This window comes from Oncorhynchus mykiss, chromosome 20, assembly GCF_013265735.2.
Source record: "Oncorhynchus mykiss isolate Arlee chromosome 20, USDA_OmykA_1.1, whole genome shotgun sequence".
Classification (NCBI taxonomy): Eukaryota; Metazoa; Chordata; class Actinopteri; order Salmoniformes; family Salmonidae; genus Oncorhynchus; species Oncorhynchus mykiss.
In genome coordinates this window covers 25,280,859-25,299,177 of record NC_048584.1, presented here as the reverse complement: position 1 = coordinate 25,299,177, position 18,319 = coordinate 25,280,859, and the positions used below count along the sequence as shown (strand labels likewise).

Below are 18,319 nucleotides of genomic sequence, written 5' to 3'. Positions count from 1 at the left end.
GCGCCCATCTGTCTCTCTACGTGTAGGTCATCTATCTGATACTGTCTGGTTCGAATGACTATGACGTTGTTGCCGTCCGTAGTAGAGGTCGACCGATTAAATCGGAATGGACGATTTATTGGGGCCGATTTCAAGTTTTCATAACAATCGGTGATCGTCATTTTTGGACACCGATTGTGGCCGTTTAAAAAAAGAATGGCTGGTGGGCAGTATTGAGTAGCATGGATGAATAAGGTGCCTAAAGTAAACGGCCTGCTCCTTAGTCTCAGTTTCTAATATATGCATTGTATTATTAGTATTGGATAGAAAACTCTAAAGTTTCTAAAACTGTTTGAATGATGTCTGTGAGTATAACAGAACTCATATTGGCAGGCAAAATCCTGAGTTGAAATCAAAACAAGAAGTCAGAAATCTGAGCTTTGTATGTATTCACCAGTCCCCAATGAAATCCCCTTGAGATATGAATGATGTTGCACTGCCTAGGGGTTCCACTAGATGTCAACCATCAATAGAAATTATAATGAGACTTCTATGATGTTGTGGGAGTGAATGATAGCAGAATCAGTCAGGTGTCTGGCAGTCAGCCATTTTCTGATCATGTTTATTCCTTGTGGTAGTCACTAGCGTTCCATTGCTCACGAAGACAAAAAGTACTCCGGTTGGAACTTTATTGAAGCTATATGTTAAAAACATCCTAGTGATTGATTCTGTACTTAGTTTGAAATGTTTCTTTGACCGGTAATATCACTTTTTGAAGTTTTTGTCCGATATAACGCTGACCAGAATTAGCGTTTGGATATGTATACCAAACGCGCTAACAAAAAAAGGTATTTGGACATAAATAACGGACATTTTCGAACAAAACAAACATTTATTGTGGACCTGGGATTCCTGGAGTGCTTTCTGATGTAGATCATCAAAGGTAAGGGCATATTTATCATGTAATTTCTTGTTTATGTTGACGCCATCTTTGCGGCTGTGGTGTTGCATGCGTTCTTTTTCGGGTAAGTTTAAAAAAAAAATCTGACACAGCGGTTACATCAAGGAGAGGTATATCTATAATTCCATGTGTATAACTTGTATTATCATCTACATTTGTGATGAGTATTTCTGTTGAATGATGTGGCTATGCAAAATCACTGGATGTTTTTGGAACTAGTGAATCTAATACGCCAATGTAAACTCAGATTTTCTGATATAAATATGAACTTTATCTAACAAAACATGCATGTATTGTGTAACAAGTCCTATGAGTGTCATCTGATGACGCTCTAAACACCTGCCTTACATTGCACTCCACGAGGAGCCTGCATGGCAGGCTGACTACCTGTTACGCGAGGGTAGCAAGAAGCCAAGGTAAGTTGCTAGCTAGCTTTAAAAGTATCTTATAATAAAACAATCAACCTTAACATAATCACTAGTTAACTACACATGGTTGATGATATTACTAGTTCATCTAGCATGTCCTGCGTTGCATATAATCGATGCGGTGCCTGTTAATTTATCATCGAATCACAGCCTACTTCACCAAACGGGTGCCGATATAACAAGTGCATTCGCAAAAAAAGCACTGTCGTTGCACCAATGTACCTAACCATAAACATCAATGCCTTTCTTTAAATTCAATACACAAGTATATATTTTTAAACCTGCATATTTAGTTAATATTGCCTGCTAACATGACGTTCTTTTAACGAGGGAAATTGTGTCACTTCTCTTGCGTTCTGTGCAAGCAGTCAGGGTATGCAGCAGTTTGGGCCGCCTGGCTCGTTGTGAACTGTGTGAAGACCATTTATTCCTAACAAAGACTGTAATTAATTTGCCAGAATTGTACATAATTATGACATAACATTGAAGGTTGTACAGTGTAATTTAAACCAAATTGAACATGTTTAATTATTTATTTGAGGCGAGATTGATTTTATTGATGTATTATATTAAGTTAAAATAAAAGTGTTCATTCAGTATTGTTGTAATTGTCATTATTACAAATAAATAAATAAATACAAATCGGCCAATTAATCGGTATCGGCTTTTTTGGGTCGTCCAATAATCGGTATCGGCATTGAAAAATCATATTCGGTCGACCTCTAGCCCGTAGCATTGAAGGCAAGGGAAGCCAGCGAGCATTTGGCCTCCCTTGATAAAAAAAAAAGTAGACCAAAATTTAGCTCAACTGTGAATGGTCCTGGTGCACCAAAAAAAAAGTGTCAAGGGAAGCCAGCTTGGATTTTTGCTCTTATCAAATCACATTGAGAGCAATACGTCATTGACAGAAAAACTTGAATTGTTGCATCTCGTGTAGTTGTCCTCCAGTGGCTAGCTAGCTAGCTAAAATCATCCCTTTCCTGAATTAGCCATGGATGGAGATAGGGATTTGGTGTTACTTCATTCTCTGTACTGGCCAATGATTGTAATGGCGATTCAGATTCAACCATTAATTCATACATTGTTGTGCCCCTGGACTGAAAGGATGGAAGTTCAATATGTAGCTAGATGTAGAAGGCTAATGTTAACTAGCTAACGTTACCCATGATTGGAAGTTAGGCTAGCGAGCAAGCATTTTACCCAGGTAGCCTAGGACAACAAAATAGTGATAGACCGTTTCGTCAACATGAAAGAGAGGAGGATGGCATTAGTGGGAGTCAACATGTTTTTTTACTTGCACGAACGCACACACACACACACACACGAATCAGAACCATGGATAGCCACATTATACTTAGCCCAAGTTGATTGGACTAAATTGTTTTTAGTCTATTTTAGTCACTGTATTAGATTAAGCAGAAGTGATTTGATAATGAAATGTTGAAGTTGAAATGGTACTGGAATAGTGGAGGCAGCTCCTGTTTTCTTTGTGATTTGCTGTAATTCTGTGTGGTTCTAAATCAATAGTTGTTTAGTGGTCCGAAACTGTCGGAAACATTAACTTGCTTGACCATTCTGTAGATCATGTTACTGTAGATGCAATATGCTTTGTGGACTTCACTGGACAGGGGGGGGGGGGATTTGCTTCCCCAGTGATTTTACCCACGCACCGCTACTGCCTACTGGACAAGAGCGGGGTGAAACAGGTGAGAGACAGGAGACAGGAGTGGTGAGTGTGTGTCTCCGGGGCCAAATTTCACTGTCTTCAGAGTCTGAAAATGAGTCAGAGGTGGAGAAAGAAGTTGAGGTGTGCAAAAAGTCAGAAAGTTTGACAATGTTGAAGGTGAGAAAACAGAAAACAGCGTCCGTGCGTGCTTGTGTTAAAATGAGAACAAGATATTTAGAGAGAATTTCAAAAAGGCCATCACGAGGAGAAAAGAGAAAAAAACACAGCATCTCTTGTTCACCACAGGATGAGCATGAAAGAGAGGGAGAGAAAACAAGAGGACGATAAAAAGGGAGATCGAGATATGTCGATGGTGTTACCTGACTCGGAGGTGTGCGCTGCGTGAGTCGTTGCCCCCTACAGAGGTGACCCTGCAGGTGTAGGTCCCGATGTCACCTGACCAGGTCTGGGAGATGTGAAGGGTACCATCAGAGTCCAGCCGGATACGGGGGATAGACTGGGCGTTGATGACCGAGCCCTCCTTCTCCCATACATACCTACAGTATAACACACAGTTAGTTTGGATGTTAGTTACCATTGGTCAACTACACGGAAAATAACAGAAAAAGTATGTGGACAGCTGCTACATGCTTCAGCACTCGGCGGTCCTGTTCTGTGAGCTTGTGTGGCCTACCACTATGCGGCTAAGCAGTTGTTGCTCTAGAAGTTTTCACTTCACAATAACAGCACTTACAGTTGACCGGGTCAGCTCTAGCAGGGCAGAAATTTGACTAACTGACTTGTTGGAAAGGTGGCATCTTATGAAAGTCACTGAGCTCTTCAGTAAGGCCATTCTACTGCCAGTGTTTGTCTATGGAGATTGCATGTCAGCGTGCTCGATTTTATACACCTGTCAGCAACTGGTGTGGCTGAAATAGCCGAACCCACTAATTTGAAGGGGTGACCACATACTTATGGCCATGTAGTGTACATGTACAATAGAAGATTATCTGAACGACTTTGTGCCAGTTTGAAGTGTGTGGTTCCAAAGCGTCAATCAATATTTTCCCTCTTGCACGCATTCTCTCTGCTATATAAACACACTATCACACATCCACACAAGGACACACTCGCACACATACACAAAGTGGGGTACTAATTGCTGCTGTGTGTGTGTATGTGTCAGAAAAATCTGAAGAATCCCCCTGACGGTTCGCTTTTCATTAAAAGGCAAGTCCAGGGCTATTATAGGCTCCTTTCATCTCTCACACTTTGACTGTAGCCAAGCACAACAGCAGGATACTGGGCAGGAAAACACTGTCTCTGACACTAGCATATCAAAAGACTCAAACACATCACAAATGATCAGCTCAAATGCATAGCACACACACACACACACACACACACACACACACACACACACACACACACAGTCATCGAGAGAGATCGAGAGCGAGATCTGAATACTGACAGCTATTGAACTTGACTATACTTTGTATTAGTGTCCTACGTCACACAGATCAATAGTTTTAGACTGTGGTGTTATTGTAGGACAGGTGGGAAGGTGCTGTATGTGTGTTGCTTCTTAACATGCACAGCAGGTGTAGTCTCGGGCCTCTGTGACCTTGTCACTTTGTGCATTGTTAGTGTGTGCTGTTGTATGTAAGGTTGGAGAAAAGTGTACGTGTGTTAATGCTGAGCGATCAGTGCTTTTTTAAGGTTGGTTTGGTTTCGTCTTGATTGTTTAAAAAATTATCACAGTTTTCAATTTTGGTTTCAATTATTTTTTGGGTAATTAAATGCACAATGCATTATGTGGGTTGAATGCTGTAACAACACAGAATAAAACAAGTAGTAAAAGTCCCATAATGGTAGTGTCTGCACATTACTGCTTATTAATTATTAACCATCATTTACTCACATTACTTTAATAAAATATTTCAGTTGTTGTATATATTATAGTTGTTTTATATGATGACTTTATTATTTCATTCCAAGTCATCATCTCACCTCTATAGAGCTGCTGCCTACGTTGTCTGACAAAATCACTATTTTAGTAGTTCTTCAAAGTAAATAAGGCATACTTTAATGACTGCTGAATACCAACTATCAAATCACTTACATCCTGTATTTTCAGCTAGAGATACCTCGAAACAACAGCTTTCTATCCCTCTCCATCACACATTCTTCTGTCTCTTCTCTCCGGGTCTGTCTGACACTAACCTAACGTAGCAGGGGCCTCAGGAACACACAGACCGGACAAGTAGGCGCGCAATTGAAAATGGTCATTGTAGTTAATGATGCAAAACACATTGTAAATTTTGCTCTAAACTATGTAGAATCTTAGCCTTTTGGAGACTACATCTCCCTACTACATCGCACAGGTTAATCTTTAGAGAAATAATTGAGCAATGTTGTTCACGAGTTGTTTAAAAATGGAAAAATAAGCCACATTTTGGTTAATCGCTCAGCACTATTCTGTGCTTCTATGTGTGTGTCTCTCTGTGTTTGTGTGTTGGTCGGTGGGTGGTTTGGTTGGTGGGTGTGTGTGTGCGTTTGTGTCACTGTACATCGTGATTGGTGTGTGATCTCCTACCTAACGGTGACACTGGGGTCGTGTGTAACTCCACAGGTCATGGTGGCCTTGGTGCCTTTGATGACACTCTGGTCCTGAGGGGGAGTGTTGATACGTGTACGAGCTGTAGGGGAGAGAGAGAGTGGATGCATCAACACACATGTTCTGATTTCGCCAAGTGGCACATTTTGTCACTGGATCAAGTCCATCAACCAATCAGATAATAGTCTGCTATGTGACATCATCAACATGTGCAAGATTTAGCGAGTCTCACCCAGGGACCGACGCAGTGCACAAGACACTCCCTCCTCCCACCTACACCTACACACACACACTCACCCCACACCAACAGGTCAGCAGCAGCCTCGTCTATGCCCCGGGAGTTGCTGGCCATGCAGGTATAGGTGCCAGCATCTGATAAGTGGGAGGGAGAGATGAGCAGGCTGCCTGACTCCAGCAGGGTGAACCTGGGCAGCTGGACAGAACCACTGGCCAGGACACGCTCACCTGGGGGTAGAGAGAGAGAGAGTGAGAAAGAGTGGGAAAGAGAGAGAGAAAGAGAGAAACACAGTTAATTGGGGACACTCATATGTGTTTTTGTAATTGACCTCTGATGTCTTGTTGGGTTTGGGAAATGTAGGAGAAGCTGGGGAAACTGTTTATGGTAACTGATTGATTGATTGTTACTATTTATTGATTTAATTTTGTATTCAATGTCAATTGGCAAAAGAGACCTGTGGCCCAATATCGCTGCCCACACCTGCCCATCCGTCCAGCTTCACTACTCTGGACGGCTCTGACTTAGAATGCGTGGACAACTACAAATACCTACAGTGCCTTGCGAAAGTATTCGGGACCCTTGAACTTTGCGACCTTTTGCCACATTTCAGGCTTCAAACATAAAGATATAAAACTGTATTTTTTTGTGAAGAATCAACAACAAGTGGGACACAATCATGAAGTGGAACGACATTTATTGGATATTTCAAACTTTTTTAACAAATCAAAAACTGAAATATTGGGCGTGCAAAATTATTCAGCCCCCTTAAGTTAATACTTTGTAGCGCCACCTTTTGCTGCGATTACAGCTGTAAGTCGCTTGGGGTATGTCTCTATCAGTTTTGCACATCGAGAGACTGACATTTTTTCCCATTCCTCCTTGCAAAACAGCTCGAGCTCAGTGAGGTTGGATGGAGAGCATTTGTGAACAGCAGTTTTCAGTTCTTTCCACAGATTCTCGATTGGATTCAGGTCTGGACTTTGACTTGGCCATTCTAACACCTGGATATGTTTATTTTTGAACCATTCCATTGTAGATTTTGCTTTATGTTTTGGATCATTGTCTTGTTGGAAGACAAATCTCCGTCCCAGTCTCAGGTCTTTTGCAGACTCCATCAGGTTTCCTTCCAGAATGGTCCTGTATTTGGCTCCATCCATCTTCCCATCAATTTTAACCATCTTCCCTGTCCCTGCTGAAGAAAAGCAGGCCCAAACCATGATGCTGCCACCACCATGTTTGACAGTGGGGATGGTGTGTTCAGCTGTGTTGCTTTTACGCCAAACATAACGTTTTGCATTGTTGCCAAAAAGTTCAATTTTGGTTTCATCTGACCAGAGCACCTTCTTCCACATGTTTGGTGTGTCTCCCAGGTGGCTTGTGGCAAACTTTACACAACACTTTTTATGGATATCTTTAAGAAATGGCTTTCTTCTTGCCACTCTTCCATAAAGGCCAGATTTGTGCAATATACGACTGATTGTTGTCCTATGGACAGAGTCTCCCACCTCAGCTGTAGATCTCTGCAGTTAATCCAGAGTGATCATGGGCCTCTTGGCTGCATCTCTGATCAGTCTTCTCCTTGTATGAGCTGAAAGTTTAGAGGGGCCAGGTCTTGGTAGATTTGCAGTGGTCTGATACTCCTTCCATTTCAATATTATCGCTTGCACAGTGCTCCTTGGGATGTTTAAAGCTTGGGAAATCTTTTTGTATCCAAATCCGGCTTTAAACTTCTTCACAACAGTATCTCGGACCTGCCTGGTGTGTTCCTTGTTCTTCATGATGCTCTCTGCGCTTTTAACGGACCTCTGAGACTATCACAGTGCAGGTGCATTTATACGGAGACTTGATTACACACAGGTGGATTGTATTTATCATCATTAGTCATTTAGGTCAACATTGGATCATTCAGAGATCCTCACTGAACTTCTGGAGAGAATTTGCTGCACTGAAAGTAAAGGGGCTGAATAATTTTGCACGCCCAATTTTTCAGTTTTTGATTTGTTAAGAAAGTTTGAAATATCCAATAAATGTCATTCCACTTCATGATTGTGTCCCACTTGTTGTTGATTCTTCACAAAAAAATACAGTTTTATATCTTTATGTTTGAAGCCTGAAATGTGGCAAAAGGTCGCAAAGTTCAAGGGGGCCGAATACTTTCGCAAGGCACTGTATATTTCACTGGTCACCCCCAAAGCCAATTCCTCCTTCGGCCGCCATTCCTTCCAGTTCTCTGCTGCCAATGACTGGAACGAACTACAAAAATCACTGAAGCTGGAGACTCATGTTTCCCTTACTAGCTTTAAGCATCAGCTGTCAGAGCAGCTCACAGATCACTGCACCTGTACATAGCCCATATGTAAATAGCCCATCCAACTACCTCATCCCCATACTGTTATTTATTTGATTTATTTTGCTCCCATTTTGCACCCCAGTATCTCTACTTGCACACTTATCACTCCAGTGTTAATGCTATATTGTCATTACTTTGCCACCATGGCCTATTAATTGCCTTACTTCTCTTATCCTACCTCATTTGCACACACTGTATATATATTTTTCTATTGTATTATTGACTGTATGTTTGTTTATTCCATGAGAACTGTGTTGTTATTTGTGTCGCACTGCTTTGCTTTATATTTGCCAGGTCACAGTTGTAAATGAGAACTTGTTCTCAACTGGCCTACCTGGTTAAATAATATGACTCTGCTTAAATAAAGGTTAAATAAAAAACGTAATAAACTAATAGCTGGTATTAGTCTGCATGAGCTAGATAGACTGGTACCATGGGATATACTGTGGATTCATCCAGCCTTTTGCAGATATTTGAGTAATGTTATGATTGGACATTATTCAATCATAATGGAAAAAACATATTGTGAATGTCTGCTTCTCCCCTATGACACAGTGTGTGCCTGGTGGAGGGGTGCAGTGGAGAGAGTCTGACCTTTCTGCCAGGTGATGGCCGGTCTGGGAGCTCCTGATGTTTCACAGTGGAGGATGATTGACATGCCATCAATCACTGTACTGTCGGATGGCCCAGCTGTGATGTTAGGGGCGATGCCTGAGGGGAGACACACACGTACGCGCACACACGAGAGACGGAGAGAGAGCAGGTTAGAGACACAGACAACACATACTGTTGAGAGAGAAGGTACGGTGGAGGTCAATTTTTGTTGTTGAAAAAAAGACATAAAAACACACGCATGTACACGGGCACACACACACACACACACACACACACACACACACACACACACACACACACCCCTTCAGACACATTGATTGGAAGCACAAAGGCAGGCAGAGGGTTACAGAGAGGTGAGGGAAAGAAGTTGTCTTCAATAGGAACTCATCAAACCCCTCCAGACATTAATGGCTGTGTCTGAGACAGACTTTTTCTCTGTACTGGATCTGTGTTCAGCGAGCACTTTGTAGCTCTAACACTCCCAGGATCAACACAGCAGTCATTCCCCTTCATACCATCCCCTCACAATCCAGAAGGAAAGAGAGAGAGGGAGGGAGTGAAGGAAAATGGAAAAGACAGGTTGACAAAGCCTTCTCCCCCGTTCACAACAGCCAATTAATCAAAGTCTTAGAAGATGACATCAGAACATGCCACTCGTAGAAGTGACAGAGAGAGAGAGAGAAAGAGAGGAAGGTAAAGAAAGAGAGTTAGTAGAAAGAGAAGGGAGGTGTACGTGAAACACCGATAGAGAACAGGGAGGGCTAGGGAGAGCAGCAATAAACCAGGTAGGCTGAGACAGATTAGAGGACGGTGCTTCAGGTAGCGAGAGGGAGGGGTGTACTAACAGAACCATTCATTCATTCGGATAACAGGGTTGAAATAAGTGGTACACATCAACGCAGGAAGTATGTAGAATGAATGAGTAAAGGGAGCGCGAGGACTGAGACGGTGAGTAAAAAGAATAAAAAGAACAGCATGGAGACTCACTAGTGACAGCCAGGTAGGTGTTGGTCTGCACCTCTCCAGCTAGATTCCGGGCGAAACACTGGAACATTCCTGTGTCGTCGGGCAGAAGGCCGTTGACCTGCAGACTGCCTCCCACCAACACCCTGTACCTCGGGGTCTTCACCGGACTGATGGGCACCGCATCCTTATACCACACAATGTCTGGCTGAGGCACACCTAGAGGTGGGAGAGAGGTAGTTATGTACTGGAAAAGTGGTAAACACACTTTTGTCCTGGATATGTGGGGATATATAATCAAACACACACATACCTGGATATGTGGATATGAGGGGATATATAATCAAACACACACATATGTGGATATGTGGATATGAGGGGATATATAATCAAACACACACATATGTGGATATGTGGATATGAGGGGATATATAATCAAACACACACATATGTGGATATGTGGGGACAGAAATACACACACATAGACACAGACAGATACACATGTGATCATGCTCTGAACTCGTACATGTGTGTCCATACGGACACATATGAATGCATATGCATACACACAGATACCCAGAAATGTGCACGTCTCACCTCGTGCCTGGCAGGGGATATCCACCACTTTCTCCATCTCGGCAGTAATGTGTTTCTCTGGTTCCTTCACAAACTGGGGGGGCTCTGAAAGAGAGAGAGATATGGTCATCCACTAAAAGTCTCAAACATTAGCAGGATTTACGCAAAACACATGTTTCTCAAGATATGATTTGGCCATTCAGAATCATAAATTCATGAACACAGATCAAACTAAACTAATGCATACCTTGAACATGTAAGAATGCCCCAGATTCTCACCCTGTACATGTAATTAGGCCCCTAAGAGGCCACAGAGTCTTACCTTGTACATGTAGGTAGGCCCCAGATATATTCTTACCTTGAACATGTAGTTAGGCCCCATATATATTCTTACCTTGAACATGTAGGTAGGCCCCAGATATATTCTTACCTTGAACATGTAGGTAGGCCCCAGATATATTCTTACCTTGAACATGTAGGTAGGCCCCAGATATATTCTTACCTTGAACATGTAGGTAGGCCCCAGATATATTCCTTACCTTGAACATGTAGGTAGGCCCCAGATATATTCTTACCTTGAACATGTAGGTAAGCCCCAGATATATTCTTACCTTGAACATGTAGGTAGGCCCCAGACATATTCTTACCTTGAACATGTAGGTAGGCCCCAGATATATTCTTACCTTGAACATGTAGGTAGGCCCCAGATATATTCTTACCTTGAACATGTAGTTAGGCCCCAGATATATTCTTACCTTGAACATGTAGGTAGGCCCCAGATATATTCCTTACCTTGAACATGTAGGTAGGCCCCAGATATATTCTTACCTTGAACATGTAGGTAAGCCCCAGATATATTCTTACCTTGAACATGTAGGTAGGCCCCAGACATATTCTTACCTTGACCATGTAGGTAGGCCCCAGATATATTCTTACCTTGAACATGTAGGTAGGCCCCAGATATATTCTTACCTTGAACATGTAGGTAGGCCCCAGATATATTCTTACCTTGAACATGTAGGAAGGCCCCAGCGTTGACAGAAGGCACACTGCTGCTGCGGAGGACCACCTCACACTCATAGAACCCTGAGTCACTGACCACAGGGCTGATAATGGTCAGTCTGCGGTTGAAGTCACTCAGACCACTGGTGACAAGAACCCTGTTCTTCCTCCATGTGATGCTGAGTTTGATCAGGGGTCTGGGACGGAAGCGAGGGAAAGACAGAGAGAGAGAGAGCGAAAAAGTAATAAAGTGAGAGAGTGAGAGAGCGAGTGAGAGACAGAGAGAAAGAGATCGAGAGAGAGTGAGTGAGTGAGTGAGTGAGTGAAAGAGAGAGAGAGAGCGTCATGATTTTGAAAAGACACAAATATATTTACAGAATATTTACAGAACAAACACAGACAGATTAGTAGTTGACTCATTAATCACTCGTTACACTTTTGGCTTCTCAAAAAATGATCCATCAAAACCAATCAGTCTGTCAGGAAGACAACAGATGATGACAGATTTGAGACTAGAAAGTGGGGAAGCATGGATTTACCTGGCGTTGGCGACACACTCCATGGTGACTTCAGACGTGCCTGACACTACACTGGTGTTCCTGGGGGGGATGATTATGGTGGGGGCGATAGGGTCTGCAGGACCACCCACATCTGGAGAGAGAGAGGGAGAGAAAGAGAAATATATAGAGTACTGCACACACTACAATTACTTAGGCCAATATCCACTAATAATAAAAACTCAAAAAATAGCAATTAAGTTTTGGAAACATCTAAAATACAGTGACCCCCTCTCATATCATTACCCAGCCCTCCAATACGAAGAGTTAAGCAAAGAAAAGAGTCCCCTCATTGAGCTGGTCCTGGGGCTGAGTACACAAACCTGTTCTACTAACGCACTGAAGCCTCAGGACCAGAACATCCAATCAATCAGATCAAACCAAATTACAACACAGTCAAAACAAAACTACATTACTTATTGGGAAACACAAGCACAAAGCAAAATGCAGTGCCATCTGGCCCTAAATCGACAGTACACCGTGGCAAACTTTTTGATCATGGTTACTGATGAAAACCTTGACAAAGTACAGGCTCAGTGAGCAAAGCCTTGCCATTGAGAAGGGTAGACACAGGAACACCTGGATTCCTGTAGAGGAAAGGTTTGAGTATCATTTCCCCAAATTTGAAACCCTTATTCAAGGTTTCAAAGACCTCTCAGATGAGGATAGACTACCCGTCCTGTTGGGGGAGGACCCAGAGAGCGGTGGGTTGGCAGTGCACTAGATTGCTGCCTGCCATTAGGTGAAGGACAGTGTCTGACAGGCCAACCAACCTGCACATGTCCTCTATGCTTATTGTTATTGTTCAGTGTATGGTTATTTTTACCCTTGGTTATTGTTGTTACTGTTGTCCCATTGACAATACTGATTATTATTTTTCATGATGTTAATATTGTAAATCTCCAAAGTAAGCTTTGGCAACATGTACATTGTTACCTCATGCCAATAAAGCAAATTCAATTTAATTGAATTGAGAGAGCGAGAGAGGGAGAGAGAGAAAGAGGGATAGACAGTAAGTGTGAAATAGAGAGAACGAGAGAGAGAGACACATTTCCTCAGCGAAAACAATGTACTGAGCAAATGTCAAATTGTTTTTACCAAATTACTGTACGACAGACCACGTATTCACCCTGCACACCCTAATTGACAAACACACAAACCAAAACAAAGGAAAAGTATTTTCATGCTTTGTTGATTTCAAAAAAGCTTTCGACTCAATTTGGCATGAGGACCTGCTTTATCAAATTGATGGAAAGTGGTGTTGGGAGAAAAATATATGACAATATAATATCCATGTACACAAACAACAAGTGTGTGGTTAAAATTGGCAAAAAACACACACATTTCTTTCCACAGGGCCATGGGGTGAGTGAGACAGGGGTGCAGCTTAAGCCCCATCGTCTCCAACATATATATCAACGAATTGGCAAGGGCACTAGAACGGTCTGCAGCTCCTGGCCTCAACCTACTAGAATCTGAAGTCAAATGTCTACTGTTTGCTGATGATCTGGTGCTTCTGTCCCCAACCAAGGAAGGCCTACAGCAGCACCTTGATCTTCTGCACAGATTCTGTCAGACCTGGGCCCTGACAGTAAATCTCAGTAAGACAAACATAATGGTGTTCCAAAAAAGGTCCAGTTGCCAGGACCTTCTCAAGAGAAGATAGGCTATGTGCACACTTCCCACAAAATGAGGTGGAAACTGAGCTGCACTTCCTAACCTCCTGCCAAATGTATGACCATATTAGAGACACATTTTTCCCTCAGATTACCCACAGAGCCCAACAAAGAATTCGAAAATAAATCCAATTGTGATAAACTCCCATATCTATTGGGTGAAATACCACAGTGTGCATCACAGCAGCAAGATGTGTGACCTGTTGCCACAGGAAAAGGGCAACCAGTGAAGAACACACACCATTGTAAATACAACCTATATTTATGTTTATTTATTTTCTATTTGCACATCATTACAACACTGTATATAGACATAATATGACATTGAAAGGTCTTTATTCTTTTGGAACTTTTGTAAGTGTAAAGTTTATTGTTCATTTTTTATTGTTTATTTCACTTTTGTTTATTATTCAATTGAATTTAAATTGAATTGAGAGAGAGAGTGAAAAAAAGAACACAACAGGCTCAAACAGTGATCAGTGTGTGTTTTCTGTGTGCATGACAGCGTACTCTATACAATAGATATGATGCAATCTAAAAGGTATGCAGTTCATATTAAATGTCGCTGCGGATGGTCTGCTCTGGCTTATTAAATAGCCAAAGCTCATTTTCAGGCCGGAGCCGTGCTGAACAGTACATTTCATTTCCAGTGGGCAGAGTGGATAAGTGTACATGTGTGCGGCCATGTGAGATATTGGAACTGACCGGAGCATACATCTCTGTTCTGACATAGCACTGAGGAGGATAGAACAGGACAGTACAGTGGCCACTGGTAATAACATTTGCTACGGAACTGGAACAATTGGAAAATATTGCTACACCAAAGCCAAAACTGTGAAAGGCAAAACCTTAGAGAGGTAGAGAGAGAGAGAGAGAGAGAAAGAGAGAGAGAGAGAGCGGTAGAGAGAGAGAGGTAGAGAGAGAGAGAGAGAGGTAGAGAGAGAGAGAGAGAGAGAGAGAGAGGTAGAGAGAGAGAGAGAAAAAGAGAGAGAGAAAAAGAGAGAAAGAAAGAAAGAAAGAAAGATAGCTTGTTTGTGTGAGGAAAGCCCATGGCAGTAGGAAAGCTGAGTCTAGAGTCCAGGAGAAACACATTGTGATCCATCTATCCTACCATGGCTGCATACACACCTCAGAAACAACAAAAGTTTGAGTGGGTGACATGGCCGTGGCGGTCATGACATTTTGTCAGAGAGTTATTGTCATGCAAAAGTGCCAGTCTCACGGTAATTACTGATAAACACATTGGCAACTTTAACATTTAAAAACATACAATAAATCAATTATATATACACCATCACAATAAATCCATTATTTATTTTAGTCACGTCCCAAATAAACATTATAACATGAAAAAAATGTGTTTCAGAAGAAAATTCTATGAATGGTCCTACTGTATGTTATCTGGCTGTCCCCAACTGGCTGTCCCCAAACATACAGTATTTCATTAAACCGGGCCATGCCATAGACCGTAGGCTTGTTTGTTTAGCTGACAAGATATGCTTATAAGTCCCATGCCATTATTTTATATGATATGATTTTATAGTAAGACAAATATATTTGAACTTAGCTGAATGAAATAGAAAGGATATTTTTCCCATTCCGCAACTGCGCATATGAAGTGTCTATGTTGAGCGTAAAAGTGATCATTTGAAACCAGTCCTATATGCTAGATTTAGTTATTTGGCAACTTTAGTTGTGAAGGATACAAACCTCAGAGCGTGTTAGAAATCCAAACATATGGGCTGCATGGAGCGACTATAGGATGTTGATGATTTCAGAACGAGGTAAAAAATAAGAAGACGCTTGCTCTCTGTTCCTTGCCTCAGGCTGCACAGCTGTTCTCTCAACAAGAGATCATATTTTCACCCATCAGACTATTCTCATTTGAATCTTGTCTTTACTAATATGTACAATTTGTTTCGATTTAGAATGGCCCATTATCAAATGGGCAGGAACAGAGGCAGAGGAAAAAAAGACATTCATGCTTCCATTCATCTGTATGAATGGAGGCCCGAGCACTTTCCTGCCGGTCTGTTAAACAATAATGATGGGTTGGCTACTTGGGTTTTATAGTGGGGAATGTGCTTAATATGAGCAGCTGAGGAATAAATATAACAACACTAATTTCACTCCGTGAAAGTGGTTCAAGAACATCTATAGTAACAAGTTTTCGCAATGAAACATACAGTATTTCATTAAACCGGGCTATCTGCATTGTGTCCCGCCACCCACCACCCGCCAACCCCTCTTTTAACCCCTCTTTTAACCCCTCTTTTAACCCCTCTTTTAACCCCTCTTTTATGCTACTCTCTGTTTATCATATATGCATAGTCACTTTAACCACATCTACATGTACATACTACCTCAATCAGCCTGACTAACCGGTGTCTGTATGTGGCCTCGCTATTTTTATAGCCTCGCTACTGTATATAGCCTGTCTTTTTAATGTTGTTTTTATTTCTTTACTTACCTATTGTTCACCTAACACCTTTTTTGCACTTTTGGTTAGAGCCTGTAAGTAAGCATTTCACTGTAAGGTCTTCTACACCTGTTGTATTCGGCTTACGTGACAAATACACATTGATTTGATTTGTTGACACCCTGTCTTGTGTGCTCGGGAAAGAAATAAAGGACAGAGAGGAGATGGAAACGCACGGTGGTGAGATATTCTGTATAGCTAAAGGTAATGTAATAATGGAATAATTTTGCACGCCCAATTTTTCAGTTTTTGATTTGTTAAAAAAGTTTGAAATATCCAATAAATGTCGTTCCACTTCATGATTGTGTCCCACTTGTTTTTGATTCTTCACAAAAAAAATACAGTTTTATATCTTTATGTTTGAAGCCTGAAATGTGGCAAAAGGTCGCAAAGTTCAAGGGGGCCGAATACTTTCGCAAGGCACTGTATGTACCAAAGACATCTTAAATCACGTTTGTTTTATATTTCTTCTACAATGCGCAATATGCGGTAGGCTGTGTATTGTATAATGGCACAACCATACTTTTAATTCAGTTTTTTTTTTTTTCGGGCTTGGGCTCATATGCCTCATATTAGCGCTAATATGCATATGGAGGTTTTGAACTAATCTTCACCTTAGAAAGAGCTGTCCATTTCGTTGTGTTAGGCTTTAAAACATCTACAATAACCATGTTTTACACTCAGTTTCAACCTGCTGTTGAACTTCTTTCTTCATATTGATCATCACAGTGAGGTGTTTTAAGAGCATGATACTGTTTTGATGATAAGTGTTTGATGTGATTTTTTAATGGCATTTGCATTGATGTCAGAGTGGTTAGAGGGGACAATAGAGCCCTGAGTACCAGGCCATTAGGACCTGATGATCGTTAGCGAGTTGGGTACTGCCAAAGCATGTCCAGACTGCATGGGACTCAGCGGTCACGTGGAATTGTACTGCAGTCATGGCGCATGACTGCTAGTGTGGCGGTAATATGGTCACCGCAACAGCTCTAAGTGTGTCTGTCTATGTGTGTGTTTTACTGACAGAATAATCTTCCCCTGTACACCTCCCTCTCTCCGTCCTTCCAACACCAATCTAGGATCAGTTGAGTGTTGGTGGACCCCAGGGGAATAATGCTGTGTGAGGGACATCCCTGCAGGGACCAAGAGAAAGCACGCACACACACACACACACACACACACACACACACAATCTGGCAAGGGCTGTGTGTCCTTCACAGGGGCAGTGTGTGTCTCTCTCTCTGGCACCCCCACTTTCTCACCCTCTGCTATAATGTCTGTCTGTCTGCCTGCTCTGTTCTGTTTGCTCTATTCTGTCTGCTCTGTTCTATTTTGTCTGTTCTGTTCCGTCTGCTCTGCTCTGTCTGCCTGTCTGCTCTTTTCTGTCTGCTCTATTATTTCTGCTCTGTTCTATACTGTCTGCTCTGGTCTATCTGCTCTGGTCTGTCTGCTCTGTTCTGTCTGCATGTCTGCTCTTTTCTGTCTGCTCTATTATTTCTGCTCTGTTCTGTCTGCTCTGTTCTGTTCTGTCTGCTCTGTTCTATCATGTCTCCTCTGGTCTGTCTGCTGTTTACCTGTCTGCTCTATTATATCTGCTCTATTCTGATCTGTCTGCTCTGTTATATCTGCTCTGTTCTGTCTTCTCTGTCTGCTCTGTTCTGCCTGCTCTGTTCTGCCTGCTCTGTTCTGTCTGCTCTGTTCTGTTCTGTCTGCTCTGCCTCCTCTGTCTGCTCTGCTCTGTCTTCTCTGCCTGCTCTGTTCTGTCTGCTCTGTTCTGTTCTGTCTGCTCTGCCTCCTCTGTCTGCTCTGCTCTGTCTTCTCTGTCTGCTCTGTTCTGTCTTATCTGTCTGCTCTGTTCTGTCTGCTCTGTTCTGTCTTCTCTGTCTGCTCTGTTCTGTCTTATCTGTCTGCTCTGTTCTGTCTGCTCTGTTCTGTCCTCTCTGTCTGCTCTGTTCTGTCTGCTATGTTCTGTGTGTTCTGTCTGCTCTGTCTTCTCTATCTGCTCTGTTCTGTCTGCTCTGTTCTGTCTGCTCTGTTTTGTCTTCTCTGTCTGCTCTGTTCTGTCTGTTCTGTCTTCTCTGTCTGCTCAGTTCTGTCTTCTCTGTCGTCTCTGATCTGTCTGCTCTGTTCTGTCTGTTCTGTCTGCTCTGTTCGGTCTGCTCTGTTCGGTCTGCTCTGTTCGGTCTGCTCTGTTCGGTCTGCTCTGTTTGGT

The 18,319-nt window shown here is 42.2% G+C and overlaps 1 protein-coding gene across 5 annotated transcripts in view; it reads right to left on the bottom strand.

The window, feature by feature from the left end:
* sdk2b (sidekick cell adhesion molecule 2b) overlaps positions 1-18,319 on the bottom strand; it is a 461,496-nt gene that overhangs the window by 55,248 nt on the left and 387,929 nt on the right. For all 5 annotated transcript variants that reach the window (XM_036956065.1, XM_036956068.1, XM_036956066.1 and 2 more), the window contains exons 6-13: positions 11,935-12,046; positions 11,402-11,592; positions 10,415-10,498; positions 9,842-10,036; positions 8,834-8,950; positions 5,949-6,116; positions 5,631-5,733; positions 3,415-3,591 (exon numbers count right to left, since the gene is read on the bottom strand). In XM_036956065.1, coding sequence (XP_036811960.1) covers positions 3,415-3,591; positions 5,631-5,733; positions 5,949-6,116; positions 8,834-8,950; positions 9,842-10,036; positions 10,415-10,498; positions 11,402-11,592; positions 11,935-12,046 — 1,147 coding nt within the window. The remainder of the gene's footprint in view (positions 1-3,414; positions 3,592-5,630; positions 5,734-5,948; positions 6,117-8,833; positions 8,951-9,841; positions 10,037-10,414; positions 10,499-11,401; positions 11,593-11,934; positions 12,047-18,319) is intronic.